At 36.1% G+C, this 25,391-nt stretch overlaps 2 protein-coding genes across 2 annotated transcripts in view; one reads left to right on the forward strand and one right to left on the reverse strand.

The window, feature by feature from the left end:
• Window positions 1–25,391, reverse strand: part of NAA25 (N-alpha-acetyltransferase 25, NatB auxiliary subunit) — a 71,062-nt gene that overhangs the window by 25,439 nt on the left and 20,232 nt on the right. Inside the window, exons 6-15 of the mRNA XM_061169212.1 lie at window positions 24,202–24,309; window positions 23,754–23,832; window positions 20,054–20,165; window positions 19,145–19,234; window positions 17,905–18,074; window positions 15,640–15,752; window positions 8,681–8,888; window positions 7,768–7,857; window positions 3,773–3,953; window positions 2,976–3,075 (exon numbers count right to left, since the gene is read on the reverse strand). Coding sequence (XP_061025195.1) covers window positions 2,976–3,075; window positions 3,773–3,953; window positions 7,768–7,857; window positions 8,681–8,888; window positions 15,640–15,752; window positions 17,905–18,074; window positions 19,145–19,234; window positions 20,054–20,165; window positions 23,754–23,832; window positions 24,202–24,309 — 1,251 coding nt within the window. The remainder of the gene's footprint in view (window positions 1–2,975; window positions 3,076–3,772; window positions 3,954–7,767; window positions 7,858–8,680; window positions 8,889–15,639; window positions 15,753–17,904; window positions 18,075–19,144; window positions 19,235–20,053; window positions 20,166–23,753; window positions 23,833–24,201; window positions 24,310–25,391) is intronic.
• On the forward strand, window positions 22,149–22,912 carry LOC133075647 (large ribosomal subunit protein eL22-like). The gene is made up of 2 exons (XM_061169993.1): window positions 22,149–22,506; window positions 22,884–22,912. The coding sequence occupies exons 1-2, from the start codon at window positions 22,149–22,151 to the stop codon at window positions 22,910–22,912; spliced, it is 387 nt and encodes a 128-aa protein (XP_061025976.1).

Below are 25,391 nucleotides of genomic sequence, written 5' to 3' on the forward strand. Positions count from 1 at the left end.
ATGTAAATCTAAACTCTAGTTTTTATATTATAAAACTCTATTCCAAATAAGATGACAGCAGACAACGACCTTTCCAAAAAGAAAACCCCTACATCGACCTTCCAAATACAACTTTCAATCCCACAGCACAAAGCCTTACAAAGCAGATTTTCCATTTAAGGAGTAGATGTTCTTTCAAAGAGCTAGTTGGTAATTGAAATACATCAGTCACTCAAGGAAAAACCATCTGGGGGTGCCAAAAACGACCAAGAATAAAAGATGTAGAGCATAGAGCTTTAGCTTTCCAGAGACGTATTTCTAATACTATCAGAAGGTTTAACACATACAGTATAACACTACAATCGTGATCTTTCTTAGCTTCAAACTCCTGTAGGAAACAGTCCACACCACAGTCTCCATTTTCCTATTCTGGGACTTGGGCTGGGCATTACGGTTGAAGGTATGTTTTCCTTGCTGTACTGTGTTTTGCTTTTACCTCCAGGACCTAGCCCCCTCCATGCTCTCTCCCCAAGTATCTACTTTAATGTGATTAAACAGCTGTTTTCTTAGTTAGTAGTAATAAAAATAAATTTCAAGCAGAGAGTCCTAGTCCCAGATTAATAAAATGCTTTACTTTTATCAGCTTCAGCATCACGTACATTCAGATGAATTAGTCACTCCTGTCACACACAACCATCAGCAAAGTATCAAACAAAGATACAAAAAGCCACTGAGGACAACATGCCCTCTCAAATCACTCCTGGGGATCTCCTTTCCCTATTACAATACTTTCGGTTGTTGTGTGTGTGTGTGTGTGTCTGTGTGTGTCTGTGTGTGTGTGTGTGTGTGTGTGTGTGTGTGCGCGCGCGTGCTGTTTTCAAAACACTTCTTCAGACACAGTATTTGTGGGAAGAAAAATTAAAGCTTGATTTTTATTAGTATAAAATAATGTGCCTTTATTGACCAACTCATGAACAATATAGTTCTTCTAGAATGCTGGATGATTGAAAACTGGAGTAAAACCAAACACCAGGCTTGGATTAATCCCTTATTTAACACCCACATCCACATCAAGCTATTTGAGAAACAAAACTTCGAAAAGGATTCTTCACTACATCAAATGTTTACTTAACCTCTTCCTTAGAAACACAGTAATCAGAGCCAGAATAATGAGATTTGAAATACACTTTTCTTTTGATTTTTTCCTCAGTTAGTGAAACTTCTTGAAAACAGAGAAGGGCAAGCATGGATACTTTTTTTTTTTTTATTTTTTATTGGAGTATAGTTGCTTTACAATGTTGTGTTAGTTTCTACTGTACAGCTAAGTGAATCAGCTATACGTATACATATATCCCCTCTCTTTTGGATTTCCTTCCCATTTAGGTCACCACAGAGCACTGAGTAGAGTTTCCTGTGCTATACAGTAGGTTCTCATTAGTTATCTATTTTATACATAGTATCAATAGTGTAGATATGTCAATCACAATCTCCCAATTCATCCCACCCTCCCCCCTTCCCCCTTGGTATCCATGCCTATGTCTCTATTTCTGCTTTGGAAATAAGACAGTCTATACCAATTTTTTCAGATTCAACATACATGCATTAATATACGATATTTGTTTTTCTCAAGCACAGATACTTGAATATACAGTGAAAACTCACAGATTTATAACTCAACTGCCCACTTATGCTAAGAGATTTTAGAACCAAGGTCCTAGAGATGCCCTTCTGACAGTGAACCCGGGCTAGCAGCTTCTGAGCAATATGTTCAAATGCTGATGCCCACTTCTGTCTCTCCCTGATCAGAAGCTAGGGCACAAAATGAGGTTTGAACAGAGACAATCACTGTTGGGAAGTGGAGCCATGGGTGGAAAGGGATAGAGCTCAAAAGCCAACTGATGATGCAAAGATCACCACCCCGTGCTACACCAGCCCTCTAGGCCATGACCTGAAGTGTGTCAGAATATAATTATTGCAAGCTGAGAACAACAAACCTATATTCTATTGGTCAGAAATGCTTTTGCCCTGTCCCAGCTTTCTATTTAACACAAGCTTAAAGAATTAAATGGAAGATAAATTAGGTATAGCAGTCATATTTACAAAAGGGTTTTTAAAAAAATCCTCATGAGTGCTTTGCCAAGAAGAACCTTAGAAACCAGCTTCCTTGCCAAGTTTCTTAGTTGCTGTTACACCATGAAAAATGGAACACTATGGGCAGATACCTGGCATGGTGAAATTCCAGGTGATGAGTCTTAGAAGCACATGAGAAGCAAGCAGGTAGTGTGACCACTGTAGAGACGCACCTTATCTCCACATATGTTCCTGGGTGGTTTTACATAACTCGACTGAGTAGAGACCATATGGTTTTTCCACAATAACTTCTGCTTAACTGACAAGTGGAGATCACATCTGCTTGCAGTGAAAAATATGGTGCAAATCCCATCCTTTCATTATGGCACATAAAAGCTCTATCTTATTTATTGTTACTTTAAAAAACATACTACGGACCTAAGTTTCTTAAAGTGTCCTGAACTTGGTCAATTTTATAATTGTAAGAAAAGATAAGTATACTCTGTTGATAAAGAACACGGTGGTTATAAACTTCAGAAATCAATAAAAGTAAGCAAGAACAACTGCTATCGCAAAATCATACATGGCATCCCAGGCTATACACTCTTATGGGCTATTTCTTATACCCTTAGAAAGTCTTTTAGAGATTAAAACACAGACCTAAGGGGCACTTCGTATTCTGCTAATACCCAGTTTTAAATGCACCTTCTCATGGATTCTATTAAACATACCCTTTCGAACAACCACAAAAACTCCTTACCTCTACCTAACAGCTTTGGCCAGTAAGCTATAGACTAAGGGCACGTGTGAGTACAGTGTGGTGCACCTTAATATGTGTACTTGTGACCCAAGGGAAGACGCTCTCTGAATCATGTTCTTTCAGCAGGCCAAGACCATATTAAAAAATAAAAATTTTTTTCACTTACATCTTTCTGGTTGGAGTGGAAAAACCTGAGCGCGAAGTTACAGGACTGGGATGCAGCAGCATACTGACCTAGGGATTCGGCGTATCGGGTCAAATGATAACTAGGTCGGAAGGAAAGAAAAAAAATGTTATACCTACCCACCTCTAGTATCAAATACTACACTTCAAATTACTATGGTAGAAAAACAGCTAGGCATACGAAAAGTTAAAACATGCGGCCATAGAAATGATCTAATTCACAGAATCAAATTTTAAAAAACAGCAAAGTTAATTCAGTTTTGTGGGAGACCTAAAGCTCTATGCCATGCTTTCTTACACTCAGATGATTAATGGAACACAAGTTGTTAGAGAACAGAATATTGTCTTCCTAAAACAGCTCTACAGGACACAGAGAAAATACCCTTGATTCATCACAAAGAATAGTCAAAATACAAATTCAAAGGATCTCTGGGGTCAACATATAACATACAAGTGTCAACCGCAACTGCAAGGCAGAAGTAAAGACTTGAAAACAATGTGTGCTAAGAAAAAGAGTTCAAAGTATATAACTGTTACCTGTATCTGGGGAAAACTTTTTTTTTTTAACCATTTCTAAATTGTACAAATTTGAAATTACCACAAAATGCTGAGAAAGATAAAACTCTTTCTGCTTTGCAATGGGTCATAACAGGTGATTAATCTACAAAGCTTAATACCAGGAACAACTTTTCTGCTAAAATCAAAATGTTAGAGTTCCATATATGAGGACCCCACACTGCTGTAGCTGACTGCTCATTATTCAGAGTATATACTACCAACCCAATGGTGTCATGCTGGATATGCTTAGCATCAAGGCTGGAATACAGATCCACCACCGGTTCAAATGCCCCCAGCATACAGTAGATTCGAACAAGCAGCAATTTGAATTGAGCATTGGAAGGGCTGTGAGTTAGTCCCTCTTCCAGCAAAGTCAGGGCCTGCCACACAGCGGTCTCATCACCTAGAACCAAAATATAACAGCATTATCCACGGACCTTGACAGCAAATGGGGGTTTCTCAAAACTAAAGAATAAAAACTAACTGACACCATCACCTCCCCTAACTATTCTAAGGATGTGGTTGGGTGGCAGAGAACAAATTTTAGATACACACCTGTAACCAAAATAGGGAATTTCCCTGAAAAGACAGTCCCTCAATAGTTACCTCAGTTCTTAAACCTGCATCTGCAAAAATGATGCAAACTTTGAGCTGCCAGGTCTTAAGGAGAAGTCTGGAATCTCGCAGGAGCCTAGATTCTGAGAAGAGATGGACTTTGAAGAACTAGACTCCACCAACCTTCCCAGTACAGGATTTTCTCTACAAGACCCCAGACAGATGTTTTCTCTTGACATCATTTTTCTTCCACATGTAACTCTACTAACAGATGTCAACTAATATTTGAAAAAAGAACTGCTCATTAATAACCAAACTAATATGATACACTTTTTTGGCCTACTAAAATTCAAAATGTTACATGCATCAATATTCTTAAAGAAAAAGTAATTTCTCTTTTATGAAATTAGCTGAAGGAAATAATATGAAATGCAGATAAAGCTTTATATACAAAAACATTCACTGTACTAATAATGGGGGGATGATTACGTAAACTATAGTTACACCCACACAGGGAAACACCATACAGCCATTTAACGTTAACAAGGAGTTTTTAACAGCAAGGGAAAATAATTATGCAATAATGATCAGTAAAACATACAGAATTCAAACTAGTATGAAGAGTTCATCTCAAGTATATAAAACATTCACAGAGAAAGAGAGAAGGAAATATGCAAAAATGTTAGTCTTTTGGAAGTTGGAAAAGCGAGATTAAAATAAACCATTTGCCAAATTTTTACAAGCTACTTTTACAGTTAGAAAAAACAGCTAAAATAAAAAGCTCCATGCACTGAGCTTTTAAAATTATATTCTATATGCTTTTTTCCAAGAGAAAAGAAACAAGACATAACCAAAAATTGGGGATTTAGATAAATATCATCCATAATCCTACCCAAACTATGCAAACCACCCATGATCTACTCAAACTACCATTGTGATTAATGTACTGCTTTTGAACTATCAATTATGTATACATATCAATCATGTATACATAATCAATTATGTATTGATTACTATCAATTATGTATACATAACATTATTATGTAATGTATCAATTATAGCTCAATAAAACTAGAGGAGAAAAAATGACATCCTTCACTCCCCATTTTATTTTTGCAGCACAATTTTACACAGTAGTAATCATGGCATACACCCGATTTTGTTTTCCCATGTTGCTACCTGGTCTTCACAATCATAATTTTATTTAATTCAACACTCAGTGACCTAAACTCTGCAGTAACACTAGATATAACACCCAGAGATAATAGTCATAGGTGGTTCCAGGCCTCAAGAGGTTCAGAATTGAGTAGAAGAGACAGTTGGACAATTATAGATAATAGATAATTTTTTTAAGTCCTAGTTATTCAAAGATAACCAGTATCAGAAATTTTTTTAAAAACTTCTTAAAGATCTCTTTTAAATGGAAACAAAATTTCAAAGTAAATAGTAAAAAAAAAAAAAAAAAAAGGTTTAATTTACACTTCTGAACTATTAAACCCAACATTATGATGACATTTATCATCTTATTTTATTTTGCAAAATTTAGAATATAACTACAACTCTATGCCAAATCAAAGAGCATCAAGGGTTGATGAGGATTTGGGGGACAAAATTTTTTAAATCACATTTTATAATATAACAAAATGATATAATAAAAAGATAAGATAAATAAATTCTGGGGATATAATGTACAGTATGGTGACTATAGTTAACCACACTGTACTGTGTATTTGAAAGTTGCTAAGAGAGTAGATGTTAATAGTTCTCATCACAAGGAAAAAAAAAGTAGCTATGTGAGGTGATGGACTTTAACTAAACTTATTGTGGTAATCATTTTGCGATATATCACTATATTGTATACCTTAAACTAATACAGTGTAATGTATCAATTATAGCTCAATAAAACTAGAGGAGAAAAAATGACATCCTTCACTCCCCATTTTATTTTTGCAGCACAGTCATAAAGAAATGCTTTTTTGCAAAAAATATTTGAGAGCACCATCAATTTAATCTTAAAATGCTCTTCTTAATCCTGTCACATTCAAATCAGTCTCTTTCAACATCCTCACCAATTTTCTATACATTTCTAATTTTTGTCAGATCCACCTTGAACAATGACTATTGTTCCAGCCTACAACTGGAACATTCAGCATCACTTTCACTGACCTCAAGAAACCTTGCATCTATATATATATAATATCTGTAACTTCCCATGTATTTGCACTGTATGATTTTGGACAACCCACCTAACTTCTTTCTCTCTGCCCTGTATTTCCCACATCTGTAAAACTGTAACAATCTTAACTGTATTGTTACAAGGTTTAAAATTAGCTAATTCATATAAAGCACCTTCAAGTGCCTGATGATCCACGACTGTTAACTGTTATTACTATTATATGGTCAGATATCTTGCTCCAAAACCAAGAGATTAGCAAAGCCACAGTCACTATGAGCAAGAATAGATGCCAGGAATAAGTGGGGAAGGGTATCCGAGTAGGGGCCAAATTACTAAGTAGTCAGTTCATTAATGGTTTTACATTAAGATGACTTTTACAGCCCTATGCAACCTCCTGAATGTGGGGTTCCAGATACCAAGTACTCTGATGAAAAGGATTTCATCCCCATCCCCGGTACAATACAGTATAACAAGTACTATCATATGGGTATACACAACGTCCTACAAAAGTTCAGAAGGGTCATAAAATCTGCAATGAGGAAGGGGGTGAAATCAAGACAGGCTTGTCAGAGGCACTGTTTGAGTAAAAGTGAGATGAAGGAGGTAAGAAAGTTATTTCAAAGAGAGGTAACATGATGTTCAGTGATAGTAGCAAAAAAAAAAAAAAACCAAAAAGTAGATTCAGGGCTTTAAGTACTAAGAATCTGGAGATGTAGACAGACACTAGATTATAGAGAGCATTGTAAACCATCCTAATAAGGCTGACCTTTATCCTCAGGAAAACAGGGCATATCTGAAGGATTTTAAGCATGAGGAAGATAGTATCAAAATTGAGTGCTTCGTTAAATGACCCATGAGGGCAGGGTTGTGTCTGTCTTGCACAGCACTGTCTCCCAGCCTTGTTTCTTCTGCAGTTTATTCTCATGAATAATATGCAATAAGTAGCTAAAGTTATTTTTTCTCAAAAACTGCTAATAAGAGAAAATGTCAGAAGGTGAGACCTAAAGAAAAGGCAATCTCAGTACCATCTTTTGAATCATCCTTCTCTTGCTTAATGACTCATGATGCTTCCTTTACCATGCAGTATATATTTGTCTTAAATGGACTAATCTGAACTATATTCCAAAAAAAGTGTATTTTCCTATATAAATTGAAGTGAACAAAAATGGCTATTTCATTCCATGGACCCATACATCTATGTCTGAATCAGTTTCTCTGTATTTTAATTATTGTAACTTTGTAATAGGTTGTTTACTCACTATTCAGAAATATTTTAAAACAGAACAGATATCCACTGATTTAAGATTATCCTGATTACAGAGAGGAGGATACTTGGAGACTTTGGTTCTTCTAGAAGCACCCTGGAGGAGGGCAAGGAAGAAAAACCTAAAAGCATAAATCAAATTCTTGGATTATATACTTAGTCTAAGGATTTATAGTCAATAAAAACAAAGAGTAAAGTTAAACTGAAATCACTGCTCTTTACCTGTTTCTCTCCATATATCAATAAGCACATGGACAGCAAGGAGACAGTAATAGTCTGAAAATTGCAATTCGGTTTTCAAACAGGATTTCCCTATAGGGAAAAAAAAAATCATATCTGTATTTTAAGATTTGTTCAATTATTACTGCCCCAAAGGAGTTTTTTTAAAGCAAGAAAGTGACAGGAGGAAGAAGAGAAAAAGAGGAAAAGAAACTAATAAGAATGGAGTAAATACCAGAAGGAAAATATAAGCCATGAATCAAAAGAGTCAAAAGAAGGTGAGACCACACTCAGCTGGAGCAGAAGGAAGGGTTCCAGAATAGAGGTGGTATTCCAAATGGTCCCAAAAGGAGAGCAGCAAGATTTGGAAGGAGGTTTTAGGTGAAGAAAAGAACAGAATCCAAGAGCCATGTACAACTAATGTAATATTATGCTCATTACTTCACCTAATTTTTTAGAATACAGTTAGAGAAATACTAATATCATCTAGTCAGATAATTTATATTTTATCACACATATCTAAGCAATCTGAAGATCATCTACTTCTAAACTAAATATTTATCTCACAATTTACAATTCTTTTTGTTCATTTACACAGTCTATATATTTAGAATATTAAGGCCTATAAGCAGAAAATATGACAATTATCATAAACTCTGCAATTCATCTGAGCCCCACTGTGATAAAGAGTTGGCTGGCCAGATCAGGAAGAATATGGATATCTGGGAGCCAATTATAATTTTTAAAACTCCAAGCTTAAGAAAGGCTTTGCATTTTATTACCTGGATAGTGTTCCCACTTGACAAAATATTTTCCTTGCCAAAAGCATTACAACAGCATGCTATGAGTGATAAAAAACTGACTTCTAAATTTTAGCAGATCAGGGAACTACTGCACATTTTGAAAGGCTGCTCACCAAATTCTAGTCCATGCTGGTACCTTAACATCAATTCTCTCACCACACTCAATTTCTGATTTTTATCCATCATGTGGTACAAGCCAAGTAACCTCGTCAGCTGCACCACACACAAATGTTGCTGCAGAGCTCTGATGTCAGCAGGCAGTGCCAGCTTATCCTCTGTTGGTGTTGACAAAGGAACAACTCCAAGTAACTGATTAATAAACTGCAAAGTTGAAAGAAAAAAAAAGAAGTACAGGTCTCAAAACAGAACTAGTCTTTAGTAGGCCACAATTAACAAATACTGAAATGGTCTAGAAAAAGGTATCAAGAAAAAATACAAATTAAAACCCCTTTAGTATACCATTTTCTATCTACCAAAATTGCCAAAACAATAACACTTCTAACAGCACACAGTGCTGGTAAAACTCCAGTGAAACTGGCACACACATTCATTGCTGGCCAAAAGTATTATGTTAATACCATGTAGTATATGCACTAAAAGATTAAAAGAACTGTGAAAATGTTTCCTAAATTACAGCACATTGACATAATATGTAATGTAGCAATGAAAAAGTTTAATTAGGAAGACTGTAAAAAAGAACAATTACCCCAAAACAAACTTATTATATTGATATACTACAAATAAATTCTTAAAGGAAACATTATACACTGAAAGGAATGGTTATCCTGTCAATAGCCTTGAATTGTTTTTTTGATTAAAGCTTTAATTTTGAGATAATTATAGATTTGCACGCAATTGTAAGAAATAACACAGACAGATCCTATGTACCCTTCACCCAGTTTTTCCTAATGGTAACATTTTTTTTTTTCCTGTGGCCATACCGCACGGCATGCGGGATCTTAGTTCCCTGACCAGGTATTGAACCCATGCCCTCTGCAGTGGAAGCGTGAAGCCCTAACCACTGGACTGCCAGGAAATTCCACCCCAATGGTAACATCTTGCAATAAAATGTTTTTAATTCTCTAAATTCGGTATAAATTTTTAAGAACACCAGTTCCACAACCAGTACAGTTGCAATATTGGCAAAAGTGAGAAGGGACCCCTGCATCACGTACAGGGTGTCTGTTTAAACTTCCCACATGGTCGTATACTATACTCTGCAGCTGTTAGGATGTGAGAGAATACCTGGGCAGCACGAGTCTGGGGTTCTAAAAGGTGTTTATGGATGGGAAGTGCAGCCAAGGGGTCACAGGCATCACCCTTGTGTCTTCCCTATATTTTGTGATCCAAAACTAATAAATTATTTTTAAAGCAAAAAAAAACAGTTCCAGTTACACATGTATTAAACACAGGCTATTTTCACTCCCTTCCAAGATCCTATTAGGATGACAGTAAAGAACAAAAAAGGAATCAACCCAAAAGGATCAAGAACATGTGAAGAGATGACAGCAAATAATAAACATTAACAAGATTTCAAAAGATAAAAAGCACAAGGGCAGGTGGTAAGTAATAACCAATGTACAGGGCCAAGAAAGCTGAAATCCAACAGTATGAATGGGGAGACCACCAATAAGCAGCAAGCCTCTTCTAGCCACAGAACCTTGGAAGACTCAGAAATTAAGGGCAAGAGGTACGTCTGAAAGCTAAAGTGCTGGTGGGACTGAAACAGAAGAATTTGCTAAATTCTAAGAAATTAGACCCCTCCCCAAGCTCACTGACTGACTTCCTAAACCCAGCAGAAGCCACGGGTTTTCTTTACCCCCAGGAGATACTGAACCAGAGACACTGTAGACTCAAGGGGAGAATGGAACAGATCTATTACCTCATGTTTCAGAATACGCTAAGAGTTTTAAACTTTTATGGTTCTGTCAGATTGATTGGGGTGAGCTGAACAAAAAAATATTAACTCCAAGACGAAAGTTAAGAAAGGTAATCTCCATATACAAAGTGGCTCAGCTGTGAATATTTAGTCATTAAAATATAAATACTGCATAAGTACTAAACTATACTGGGGGAAAAGTAGGTAAGGGGAGAAGTGGGATGTTATGAACAAAATTATTGCCTTCCACAGTAAGATACCAATAGATGAAGACTATAACTGTAAAAATAAACAAATAGCTAAATAAGCCTATAATTTAGAAATATGGAGTTAAATAACAGAAGAAGCAGTTAAGGGTTGAAAGTGATTTGCCTGTACAGAGCCAGAATCAGGGCTGGAGAAGGCAAAGAGCTGCAATTGTTTTTCAATATAAGCCTTGTAGCACTATTTGACTTTTTCAATTTATACATGTAATTTTTGGAAACAAAAATTAAATTAAAATAAAAATCCTACTCAACATGCAGTTTCACATCTGTAATGACTTTACTTCAATTTTCTACAATTGTACGAATTTTAATTTTAATTATTATGATCAGATAATCACATTTGTAACAAAGAAACTGTGCCACTAGTGTTCATGTTTTTGATTAAATGCCTATATAATTTCTATTGCCAGCTCTTCCATTCTTGTAAGCCATTTTATATACTAGTTATGTTTATTATTAAGGCTTTCTTTATTGAATGCTAAAGAATCTTCCAAACAGGTTTTGTCATGAAACAATACGTTCATTTGCTATTCTAGTCTGTACAGTTTCACTGCTACACAAAAAGCTTCTTTAAAAACTGGAATTATTTTATTGTTAGCTTAAAACCCCAAGGCAAAGGAAACAAAATACAAAAACGTCTCTATGGGTGAGCCTCTTCAGGATAACTGGACTCAATGGCCCCCTCTTAGGGGCCAGTTCCATTTTAGAATGTGTCTCCTAATTCATTGGGACAACAGTTCTCAGTCTGAACCTTACTTGGACAGTTTGCAATCCTCTGACAAACATACTGCTGAGTGGCAGGATTTTTAGCTATTGAAGTCATCCTACATTTAAAAAGTTGTGGCAGCAAAATTACCCCTCTCAATTAAAAATTTACACAGGACTACAAAACTCACTGCAACAGCTTTAAATCCTTTGTCTCACTGAACAATGACCACCTCATCACTGCTAGTATTTCACTATTTCTAGAGGGTTCCTCCCAGTAGATTATTAGTATATGGGGTCACAGAGGCGATCTAAGATTTTCAAACATGCCAATAAAGCAGAGCTTCTGGTACTAAAATTTATGCTAGCAAACCTATATGAATCTCAGCTAAATGCAATATAAGCACTCCTCTAATGCTTTCCCATCATTTGATGCTTTAACTTACAAGACAGTAAGCACTATAAAACATGATCAATCATTCCCTACCTTAGCACTTAGCACATAATATGTGCAACAAACACTTAGTGAATGAATCTCTCCCACATGGTTTTATTTTCTGCTTAAATCCCTCCAGTAACATGAAACTCACACACTGTGTTTTTTAGAGAATTGTGACTATAAAAAAGATCTTTCTCTCACTGAGCCAAATTCTTAATTCCCTGCAACAACTTCTTGCTGGCCCTGTTCTTTTCCCTCTTCTACAGGAGAGCTTTTCAAATTATGAGAAATAAAGTACTCTGTCATCACCATACCAAACCTCTCTCTTCCACTCAACCATTTCTCTCTCATAGGCTTCAAGTCTTTCTATAACCCAGAACCCTCTTTTCTGGATATGTTACAATTTATCTAGAAAACTTCTAAAGCTTAGCCTGTGCCCTATAAGCACAGCAACCCAAGAACAACTTTTTCTAAACCAAAGTGAACAGTGGTAGTCATTTCAGAACCCAGTAGAGACCACTGGCTCCTTACCAGTTTGAGAATGCACTGCTCCATCTGCCTTAGATGTGTAACCTCAAGACTGCCAAAGTATCAAGTGCTGGTGAGCTAAGGATATGGTCACGAAACAAATACTCTAGTCATTGCCACTGTGCTCCCATTGAGTTTCACTCATTCCATATGGGGAGGATAGAGGCTTTCTGGAAGAACAGGTTGTGGTAGCCCTGTGATAGGAAGACTTCCAACCTTCACTAACTAGAGTTTTTTATGAGTAAAGCTGACCAAAGTCACAGACTCTCTTGATACGTATCAGTATTTCTTTATATGACGCGGATACACATATAATTGATTTACATTGATTCTATCACATCAAAAACCCCCAATAGATGACAATTAACTACAATATGGTACCCAGGCTTAGATCCCAGAAAAGGAAAAGGACATTAATGGAAGAGCTACAGAAATACAAATAAAGTCTAGAGGCCAGTTAACAGTAATGTACCAAAGTTAGTTTCTTAGTTTTGACAAATGTACCACTGTAATTTAAGATGTTAATGTTGGGGAAAGCTGGGCGAAGGGTAGAGTATAACCTTCTTTACTACCTTTACAACTTTCCTGTAAATGTAAAGTTATTCCAAAATTAAAGGGTTTTTTTTCTTTAATTTTATTGAAGTATAGTTGAGTTACAATATTGTATTAGTTGCAGGTATACAGAAAAGTGATTTGGCTATTTATTTTTTTCAGATTCTTTTCCATTATAGGTTATTACAAGATATTGAATATAGTTCCCTGTGCTATACAGTAAATTCTTTTTATCTATTTTGCTATAGTAGTCTGTATCTGTTAATCCCATACTCCTAATTTATCCCTTCCTCCCCTTTCCCCTTTGGTAACCATAAGTTTGTTTTCTACATCTGTGAGTCTGTTTCTGTTTTGTAAATAAGTTCATTTGTATTATTTTTTAGATTCCGCATATAAGTGATATCATATATTTGTCTTTCCCTGTCTGACTTACATCACTTAGTATGATAATCTCTAGGTCCAACCATGGTGCTGCAAATGGCAATATTTCATTCTTTTTTATGGCTGAGTAATATTTCACTGAATATATATATACCACATCTTCTTTATACACTCATATGATGATGAACACTTAGGTTGCTTCCATGTCTTCACTATTGTAAACAGTGCTGCTATGAACACTGGGGTGTGTGTATCTTTTTGAATTAAGAGTTTTCATCTTTTCTGGATATATGCCCAGGAGTGGGATTGCTGGATCATATGGTAGTTCTATTTTCAATTACTTAAGGAACTTCCTACTGTTTTCCATAGTGGCTGTACCAATTTACATTCCTACCAGCAGTGTAGGAGGGTTCCCTTTTCTCCACATCCTCTCCAGCATTTAATATTTGCAGACTTTTTGATGAAGGCCATTCTGACTGGTATGAGGTGATACCTCATTGTAGTTTTGATTTGCATTTCTCTAATTATTAGCGATGTTGCGCATCTTTTCATGTGCCTGCTGGTCATCTGTATGTCTTCTTTGGAGAAATGTCTATTTAGGCCTTCAAGTTTATTTTTTAAAAATCCCTGAGATTTAGAGTCTCAGACTGCTTCAGCAAGAATGAATCATGATTTGACATAATCAGCAATTAACTGCTACAGTTTTGAGCAAATCAGAGACAAGATATTAAAAGGAAAGTCCACTGGACTTCACCAAACTTTAAAAATTTGCTCTGAGAATTCCCTGGCGGTCCAGTGGTTAGGACTCAGTGTTTTCACTGCCAGGGCCTGGGTTTGATCCCTGGACGGGGAACTAAGATCCCGCAAGTTGCATGGCATGGCAAAAAAAAACAAAACAAAAAAACTTTGCTCTGCAAAGGATCCTGTTAAGAGGATGAAAAGACAAGCTACAGACTGGGAGAAAATATTTGAAACCACATATCTGACAAAGGACTTGTATCTAGAATATCTAAAGAACTCTCAAAACTCAACAGTAAAAAAATAAATCAACTAGAAAATGAGCAAAAGACAATAACAGACACTTCACTGAGGAGAAAATAAAGATGGCAAATTAGCACATGAAAAAATGTTCAACAGCATTAACCATTAGGGAAATGTACATTAAAACCATAATGAAACATCACTACACACTTACTAGAATGGCTAAAATAAAAAATAGTGACAACACCTAAAGTTGATGAGGATGCAGAGAAACCAGATGACTCATACGTTGCTAACGGGAATTTAAAAGATATAGCCACTGTGGAAAAGTCTGGCCATTTCTTTAAAAAACTAAACGTGCAGCTACCATAAGACCCCACAACTGAACTACTGGGCATTTTTCTCAGAGGAATGAAGACTTAGGTTCCCATAAAAAAACCTGCATACAAATGTTCACAGCAGCTGTATTCGTAATAGCCAAAAACTGGACACACCCACATGTTCTTCAACAAGTTAAAGATATTGTGGTACATCCATACCATGGAATACTATTCAGCAATAAAAAGGAATGGACATGGTACACGTAACAACATGATGAATCTCCAGGGAATTACGCTGAGTAAAGAAAGTCAATCTCAAAAGGTTACAAATAATATGATTCCATTATATAACATTCTTAAAATGACAAAATTATAGAAATAGAAAATATCAGTAGTTGCCAAGGGAGAGGGATGGGGAAAGGAGGAGGTACAGGGAGGTGGCTGTGGGTAAAAAAGTGTAGGGAGCACATGGAGGGACCCTGGTGGTGAAACTACTATGCATCTTGTCTAGGTGGTGGTCACATGAATCCATACGCACTATATACGGCACTAAATATACACAGACAAACACACCACACATATACACACAAATGAATGCATGTAAAATTGATGAAATCTGAATAAGGTCAGTGGATTTTATCATTGTCAGTTTCCTAATTATGACACTATACTATACTTATGCTAGATCTTACCATTGGGACAAAGTGGGTGAAGGGTATACAGATTTCTCTGTATTATTTCTCTTACAACTGCATGTATATCTACAATTATCTCAAAAAATACATACATACACACATACACACAAGAACAGAAGAATCCAATTATCTACCAGGGGCTTATTCTCACTGCGGCTCAACTTTACAAGAAATCATGCCTTTAATCTGATAGCACCTAGACTACTTGGCTTGATAGAGCAATATCTTGATATCTCATGTTCACCACTTTCACCCATTTTAGAAAGGAAACCCAAACACTTAACCTAGTTGCAATAAATACAGGTACCCAACAGAACTCTGCTTACTTTTGTACACTGTGTAGCAGGCAAGAGGTCAACAAACACCTTGAGGTCTGTGAAACAACAAGGTTTATCCCCAAACTTTTTAAAATACTGGAACATTAATTCTTCTGGATCACCTAAGAGAGAGCGGGGGGGAAATATCACTAAATTATTCATGGACTGAAGCAATCTCTGATTTAAGTGAGAAGTCTGACTTGAAAAACATTTATTTCAATTAAATGAAAATTTTGCTTGAATGAGAATGAGGATGACAATGAGGGCCGGAAGATAGCTTGCCAGTTTAAAAATAAATACTAAAAAGGAGTTGACTCTTGCAAACTCAGTTTACCTGTTATTACACTGAGGAAATGTGAAGTTTTTCATTCAATTAAAGTTTAAATAGTTTTAAAGTTTTCATTGAAGTTTAAATAAAGACTTAAGTTTATATGCAAACATTAAACAAACGTGCTTTTCTCCACAACAGTTTCTGAACTACTTAACAAATATTAAATATATGTTAACTAAATGAAAGGTAGTGTTTGTTAACAGGCACACCAACAGAAGAGAAAATAAATGGGAAGAGCCACGGGCCAATAACTCCAAAGTCACTCACTATGGAAAATTTAAACCTGGATATGCAGAAAGCTACCAGTTCATTTTATTTTTCCTCAAATTAAAAATAAAAATAATAAAAGTAAAATACTCTCAAATTGGACTAGATTTAGGAAGCAGAGATTTTTAACAAGGTCTCTGTAAGATTTTATGTCTTGGTTCCTGCTCACACATTTCTGGGAACAGAGATTCCATGGCTTTAATCAGATTCTCACAGGCCTCTGTGATCCAAAAGAGACTAAGAATCACCCACTGGTCTGGTAAAAAAAAAAGAAAAAAAATTTTTGTGTGTGTGGAGACAAATTTGTAAGATTCACCAATTTGTAAGATTCAGGCTGGTGAGAGAGAAGAGAAAGACAGGGGATGAATATAGGAAGTGTGAAAGCAGATCCAAATAGTTTATCTCCAGCTTTGGAAAGAAAGCAACTCTTTTTTTTTTTTTTTTTGGCCACATCAGGTGGCTTGTGGGATCCTAGTTCCCCGACCAAGGATCGAACCCAGGCCCCCTGGGTGTCCTAACCACTGGACCATCAGGGAAATCTTAAGAAAGCAATTCTTTGCAATATACTTTAACAATATTTTGCTGAAGGTCACATAAAAATTTTCATTTGCAATTCTGAAACAAACACCAACTAAAGTGACTGAGGTAGACTCAAAGAAAGAAGTCAACATGGAATTCAAAATTGGTTGTGAATAATCTACATAGGGAATGACAGAGAGATAGCCACAGTTAATTTTAGAATGAGCTGCAAAGAACATTAATTACATGATTAAAATGGACAAAGATGTTCTAGGATAGGTTTTAGGTATTGAGAAGTGTTCATCATCTCAGGACAACTGGTCCCTAAAAAAACCTTCTTAAAGTTAATCAACTTTTAATGAGAACTAAATTTCTATAATGATGAGTGGGAAAAAAAGGTTTCTTTGGAACTTTATCTTAAAAAATGAAACTAAAAAAATTTTAAAGTTTATTCTCCTAAACTTAAAAAATTTAGGGTATAATTAAAACTAAAGCTAATTCTTAGTATGAGCAAAGAATTACTGATTTTGGGGGGAGTGGTGCTTTTTTCCCCACAAAACTGTGAATTAGTACAATATGACAACATTTACTTCTTATGCAGTAAGCTCAAAAAGAACCATTTTACAAAAACCTCTAAGGGCTTCATCAAATTTCCTGAAGGCCTCTCTTAATGCTTTACTATCCAAATCATACTTCTCTCCCATCTTGTCATTGTCCTAATAAATTTTCTCCTCAACTGTTAACTGCTCTTTAACTGCTCTAACTCTGCCAGATGTTATTTCGTCAATGGTTTTGTGAGTGCTTAGAGTAGATTTTCAAGAAATCTTTCATTCACTTCTTGAAATCCTGAAACTTTTATAAAACTGGCTATTTACTTTGAAATTGATTTTGACATTATTGCTGGGTCAGCAAAAGAACGCCTGATGAAGACTGATGGAATAGGGAGAGATGCTAAAGTTAAGCCGAGCTGCATGTGTGATTGAGGGCTAATTTTATAAGTGATCCATTCATTAGTTAATATTTTCAGGTTATGAAGACATTTGCTTCTCAAACACAACTTTATCACTGTAGGCTTCAGAGAATAGATACTGCACTTGGGTACTGAGGGCATCCCTGTATCTTCTCCAGGGTTCCCAAATATCATTACAGCTTCTTACCCAGTTTGTACTCATCATTAAAACCTTGACGTCGTAAACGTCTAATCAGCTCCAGTTTAGCTAGATGTGGTCCTCGGAGATGGCGAGAACTTTTAGATTCTTCTGTTATCCGATCTTCTATAAATCTCACAGCCTCTTCTGCAGAATAATGTACTTCTCCTTCTAAAGAGCTAGGTATAAACACATGAAAAAGGTATTTTGTGCCTCTATTGTCCATCCTAAAACTTAAAGTCAAGCCAAATTGATTTCAAGAAACAAATGAAAAATAACAGAAAGTACTTTGATAATTATAAAACAACACAAATTAGAATAAAAGAGAAATATGAGCATATTCTGACAGTTAACATGGCATATGATTCCTCCCAATTTTGGCATTTGATTATTGCAGAGTGACTAACGACCTCTACCTCTTTCTTAAAGAATGAATAATTTTGCATATATAAAATATTACCTAATTAAAAACATAAGTAAATTTTATTGCTAGAAAAATGAGGCTGAGAAAAATTAGATGACTTACTTAATATTATAAAGTAAGCCTCAGTTCATAATTGGTATCATAAATCCTATTTTGTTATTCACTTTTTTAAAAGAGCCCATTTATATTTATTGTGCTATTGTCTGTAATAGCCCCCAAAACAGGAATCAGCAACAATACAAGTATCTATCAACAGCAGACAGATTAAATGAATTTGGTACATTTCTAAAATGGAGTTCTCTTAAGCCATTAAAAAGAATTAATCAGATCTGTATGCACCATATATGCAAAGATGCCCAAGATACACTTTAGGGGGTGAAATACGAAGTTGTAAACCATTACATCTAACATAATTGCATTCTTATGTTAAATAAGAATAATTATGTTAGTATATGCATAATATAAATAAATCTGGAAGAAAAGACACCAAACTGTCTTTTCCAAATAAATCTGGGAGACACCAAACTGTTATCAAGAGTTATTTCTGTGTCAATTATATCTCAATAAAACTGGAAAAAGAAAAAAATCATCCTGGGATGATAGGAAAACTAGGAACTAACACTTTCCACACCATACATTTCTGTACTAATTTAAGATTTTTACAATGAACACGTATTTATTTTAAAATTTAAAAATGGAAAAAGTCTTGCTTTGAAAGGGATACATTATTGAGACAGAAAAAGAGAATTCAATTAGGCTTACAATGAAATCATTTTGCTACACCATACTAAAAAGTGTTGTAATTCAGGAAAGAAGACAACTTACTGTTCACCTTCAGCAGGAGGAGTCCAGGCTTCTTCAATCAGTCGAAAGACAGAATCGAAATAAGTCAGATAGAACTGCCAGTCATCTGAGCTAAAATCAGATTGAATGGTGCACACAGGATTAAACCCAAGTTGTGACAAATCTGCCTGAGGAACCATGTTATTCAACTTATTTTCTAAGTTATATTTTAGTCTTTACTAGGAGAAGCCCAACCTTCCCTCTGGGTTTCTTCTACAGCCCTAAAAGGGCAACAACTCCAGAGGCATTTTCAAAGTCAAACATTTTCAAGAAACTACTCTTTCCTTCAATAAAATGACCAGGTCTAAAAAACTAATATTTTCAGGACTTCCCTGGTGGCCCAGTGGATAAGACTCCGCACTCCCAATGCAGGGGGCCTGGTTCAATCCCTAGTCGGGAAACTAGATCCCGCATGCATGCCGCAACTAAGAAGTCTGCCTGCCGCAACTAAGAAGTCTGCCTGCCACAACAAAGATCCTGCGTGCCGCAAATAAGACCCGGCGCAGCCAAAATAAATTAAAAAAAAAAAAAAAAAAAGCTCATGCAGCCCTTAATAAAAAACTAATATTCTTAACAGAAAACTCCCCACATTAGTGCTTTCTAGGGGGGCTAAGGGGAGGCTCTCTCTTTTAGACCAATATTGAGTTTGACAAATTAATGACTTTTCAGCATTCATTCTGAATACTTAGCACCCTGGTGGCATAAGTTCCATTACACCTCTTTATTGAAAGATGAAGGCTCATTAAAAACGTTAAAAAAATATCCAGAACACACAACTAAAAGATTTCACTTTATGCCCAGAAATCTCAAAAGATATAGACCAAAAAAATCAGTGGTGAGACCTGAAAGCCCCACTCCAGTCTCATAGTCCAAAAAGAAGCATCTACTTACTTTTTCAGTAAGAGGCGCCGAGAAAGGGCATTGCACTCTGGCCACCTGCTCAGCTTCTTGTACATAGCCATGCATTTATTTTCCCGACTCTGAATCTCACTTGTTAACTTCTCTACAATTAAAAGTTATAAAAGTTGGTAAGCTGGTTTCATTTCTGCTCAGAAACCAGAACAAAATCCATATACAAGAAGGAAACTGTCACATTTTCTTATTCACTCTCTTAGAAAATGGGACCACTATTAGGTACAAACTACTATCTCACTAAAGATTACTTTCCTGAAAAGAAAAATCGTATATTTCTGATACTAAACTTTTTAATCCTTTTCTTCTGTAAAATACAAGGATCCAGAATGTCTTGAGTTGAGGATCTAGTATGCGGGATACACATAAAATCCCAACAGCATCTAAGGACTGGTATATTTAGACCTGATATATTTAGACCATAGACAGACCATCCATACACTTCCAAAACATTGAATAAGCTTGGACTGGAATGAGATGAGAAAGGGGAGATGTTATGAGGAAGATAAAAAAAGAACAGAGATGAATCAAACTCTTCCAACAGCTGGGAACAAAAAAACTAGGACTATATTTCTGAACAAATTACATATGCCCTGTCCTTTTAGAATGGTTTAGCAGATTAAGGATGCCAACAATTACACTATGAATTTTCTATAGAGAATCTAAATTGTAACTATCCATACAACTACAACCTAACTGAATAAAAACAGAAAGTTGACTTGTACCCACCTGCAAGGAGGCTGAAGTTAGAAAGTAACATTAAAAATAAAAATAAAAACAAAACTCTTCCTACATTTTATATAATTAAAGTAGTTAACTCAGTTACTATTACAGTTTTGTGATAGCACAAAGTCTAGTAAAGGATATACATACTTGTAAAAAACAAAGTCTTTTTAATGGCTGGACCTAATGAGAGTTCTGAGGCTACTCATCTACAGTTAGTTACTCCCAATAACCATAAAGGCACGATTAAAAAACCAGGGTTGTCAAAACGATAACTGCATTCCCACGAACTTCTCCTAAGGAAATCAAAGATGTGTAAATATTTAGGAACCAAAATCTCATAAGTGTCCAAAAATAAGGGAATAGTTAACGCTATCTATGAAGTTCATACAAATCAGTTTTCCAACAACAAAGGAGGAAGTATTTTCACAACAATGGAAAAGAGCTAACTTCTTTAACATGTAAAGTACTCTTGCAAATCAATAAGCAGATTAACCAAATTTTTAGAAATAGGAAAAGGATAAGAAAAAGCAGCTCAAAGAAAAAGAAAATATTAATGGCTTTTAAACAAATGAAGAAATAATTATCCTCCCTCATAACTAAATAAAAACAGTAAGGTATGTTTTACCTATCTCATTGAAAAACATAAAAGGTTTGATATGGGACTTCCCTAGTGGGCCAGTGGCTAAGACTCCACGCTCCCAATGCAAGGGGCCCGGGTTCGATCCCTGGTCAGGAAACTAGATCCCACGTGACGCAACTAAGAGTTCACATGCCACAACTAAAGATCCCGCATGCGGCAAGGAAGATCCAGCATATGGCAACAAAGACACGGCCCAGCCAAATAAATAAATAAATAAATATTTTTTTAAAAGTTTGATCTAACATTTTGATAATATAGGTGGGTAAATATGCAAAGAAACAGGCCCTCTCACAATCTAATAGCAAATACAGCTGGTGGAAATGCACACTGTAGCCTCTTAGAGGGCAATTTGGTTTATAGCAAAGATGTTCCTTGCAAATAGCCTAAATACCCCTCAAGGATGAGCTATGTAGTAAACTGTCTACGTATATACTATGGAACATTGGGCAGCCATTAAAGAGAGTGAGGTATATCTCTAAGACACACTGTTCAGGTAAAAAAACAATGGGTCTAAGAGTATGCAGAGCAAAGGTCACAAACTCAAATGCCTTCATAGGACAGACAGAATAAACATTTAAAAATTTTAAAGAAAAAAAATATTTAATAAGAACATTGTGCTGAGTAAGATTACTCTTAGAGTCAAGGTACAGTATGTTCTCAATTGTGGTTTAAAAAAGTAGGGGGCCCCTTTCTGCCTCCGCTGCCACCATGGCACCCGGGAAAAAGTTTGTGGCGAAGCGGGGCAAAAAAAAGAAGCAGGTCCTGAAGTTTACTCTTGACTGTACCCATCCTGTAGAAGATAGAATCGTGGATGCTGCCAATTTTGAGCAGTTTCTTCAGGAGAGAATCAAAGTGAATGGAAAATCTGGGAATCTTGGTGGAGGTGTTGTAACAAACGAAAGAAGCAAAAGCAAGATTACTGTAACTTCTGAGGTGGCTTTTTCCAAAAGGTATTTGAAATATCTCACCAAAAAATATTTGAAGAAGAATAACTTATGTGATTGGTTACGCGAAGTTGCTAACAGCAAAGAAAGTTATGAACTGCATTACTTTCAGACTACTCAAGGTGAAGAAGAGGGGCTTCCCTGGTGGCGCAGTGGTTAAGAATCCGCCTGACAATGCAGGGGACATGGGTTTGAGCCCTGGTCCGGGAAGATCCCACATGCTGCGGAGCAACTAAGCCCGTGCACCACAACTACTGAGCCTGCACTCTACAGCCCGCGAGCAACAACTACTGAAGCCCACGTGCCACAACTACTGAAGCCCGCACGCCTAGAGCCCATGCTCCACAACAAGAGAAGCCACCGCAATGAGAAGCCCACACACTGCAACGAAGAGTAGCCCCAGCTCACTGCAACTAGAGAAAGCACGCGTGCAGCAATGAGGACCCAAAGCAGCCAAAAATAAATAAATAAATAAATTTATTTAAAAAAAAAAAAAAAGATGAAGAAGAGGAGGAAGATGAGGATTAAAACTCAATTATCTGGGGACCTCCCTGGCGGTCCAGTGGTTAAGACTTCACCTTCCAATGCAGGGGGTGCAGGTTTGATCCCAGGTCAGGTAACTAAGATCCCACATGCCTCATGGCCAAAAAACCAAAACATAAAGCAGAAGCAATGTTGTAACAAATTCAAAAAAGACTTTAAAAATAATGGTCCACATCAAAAAAAAACCAAAACAAAACAAAACTCAATTATCTGGAATATTTTGTATGAGTTCTTGAATAAAACTTAGGACCCCAAAAACAAAAAAAAGGGAAGGGGGAGGGGAAAGATACTACTTTAGAAGGATATACAGAACAGGTAACTGGAGAAGGATGTAGAGGGCAGAGGGTTGGAGATCTGGGGTAAAATCATACTCCTTGAATTTTCTGAATCCATGAATTATTTTCATTCATTCATTCATTCATTCGGCTATGCCGGGTCTTAGATGCGGCACACGGGATCTTCGTTGCCGCATGTGGGATCTTCATTGTAGCATGCGGGATCTTTAGCTGCAGCATGAGGGATCTTAATTGTGGCATGCAGGATCTAGTTCTCTGAAGAGGGATCAAACCCAGGCCTCCTGCATCGTAAACGCGAAGTCTTAACCACTGCACCACCAGGGAAGTCCCCATGAATTATTTTCAACTAAAAATTATTTTTTAAAAATAAATACAGAAAAACCTGAAAGAATCTAAAATGATCGCAAGTGATTTTTTAAAGTCTTTATATCTTTGTTTCTGTACGTGGAAGAAATTTTCCACAATAAAATTTGTCATGTTTAAATAGGAAAACAAAACAAAAAAAACTTTAAGGAAACTCTAAAACTTACCTCCTAATTTTCCTCTGATGACATCCAAGGCTTCCTGGTACTTTCCCAAACGTTCTAGGATCATATAATAAAGTTCAACCTTACAGAAAAAACAAACAAGAAGTGCAACCATTGAAACTTTTCAATAATAAAAAGATAAGTCATTTGTATGTTTTTAAAAAGCTATCTAACAGAAAAGAACACTATGTCTTCAAATAAGATGAAATTAACAGTGAGAATCAGATCATAGTATCTCTCCTGTCTATATCTCAGCAGAGAGTACGTTCTGGAAACATGCTAGAAACAGCTCCTCCACTCATTATACCTAGGCTAGGGAGTTCCAAAGCTTCACATTTACACAAAAGGCAAGAGTGAGGACCCAGTTCTCTAAATGGAATAAAGCAACAGTTCGTAATATTATAACAACATCAAAAACATGCAAATACAAAGTGGGGCTTAAATTACTCACTTCAGCCTCTGCTTCTATCTTGTCCTCTTTTACCATTTTTTCTACCATTCTCTCAGCAAGGGGCAGAAACATCGTTTTTGAGAGGTTTTCATCCTGCGCTGATATAGACTAAAGGAGAAAAGATAAATGTTTGCACTATTTATATTATTACCATGCAGACCATTATTGTGACTCTGGCACATAATTATCAACCCACTATGTCAAATATCAGACCTAATTTGAACTTGCCAAGAAGATACATTAGAGAGTGGTTTGCTTTATAGAAGATTTCTTTACTAAAGATTCTTATCTTATGCATTCTTGAAATACATGTTTCCACAATATGACCTAACTTTTAAATATTAGGCCATTCATACATTTTTTTCTAGAAATATGTTAAGAGGGGATATGTTTATACTATTTAGTATATATAAAGGGTACCAGGTATTTGAAGAGTCAAAAACCTTTGAGATGTCTTCTTGAGACCTTCACATATTAGAAGGGAAATGCCAATTCCTTCTATTTATAGTATGGCTTACTATTAGCTACAGTTACCTTAGCATGATATTAATCATTTTAACATTGCCAAAGATTCTGCTCAGAGCTCATTTACCCCCTGAAAACAACCTTTCAGGGTAGCTATTATGCTTATTTTATAGCTAAACTAAGGTTAAAAGATTCCCCAACAGCTCAAGAGACCTGGTGAAGCCAATGTTTGAAAGCAGACCTGTCTGAACCCAGAGCCTCTCTGTTCTTAACTGTTACATTTTAACTCCTTCCTCTCCATCCTCTCATACACAGTATTTTATTTTGGTACTTATAGCTGCTCTGGGAGATGAGCATCTCCATTCTGCAAAAGAGCAGACTGAGGCTCAGAAAGCAGAAGTGATGAAACAAGGTCACCCAGTTCAATGATCTGTTCAACAACCAACAATAGTGCCTTAAAGATAAACCTCAAGTTAAAATATCAAACATTTCGAGGCTCATACTTGATCAAGTAACCCAGTAATGGATCTAAGATTCAGGGGAAATACACTCTGTGCTACACATAAATAAACCAATATATCAACTCAAAAAGAATACTAAAACTCCTCAACTCAAAAAAATCGACTGACAATATGTCACATCCCTATTTGACACATGCTGCAACACATTACCCAAGATGTTCAGAGGACACATTAAGGACAATTACTATATACAAAAATAAAAAC

The sequence above is a fragment of the Eubalaena glacialis genome, chromosome 15, assembly GCF_028564815.1.
Source record: "Eubalaena glacialis isolate mEubGla1 chromosome 15, mEubGla1.1.hap2.+ XY, whole genome shotgun sequence".
NCBI classification, from domain to species: Eukaryota; Metazoa; Chordata; class Mammalia; order Artiodactyla; family Balaenidae; genus Eubalaena; species Eubalaena glacialis.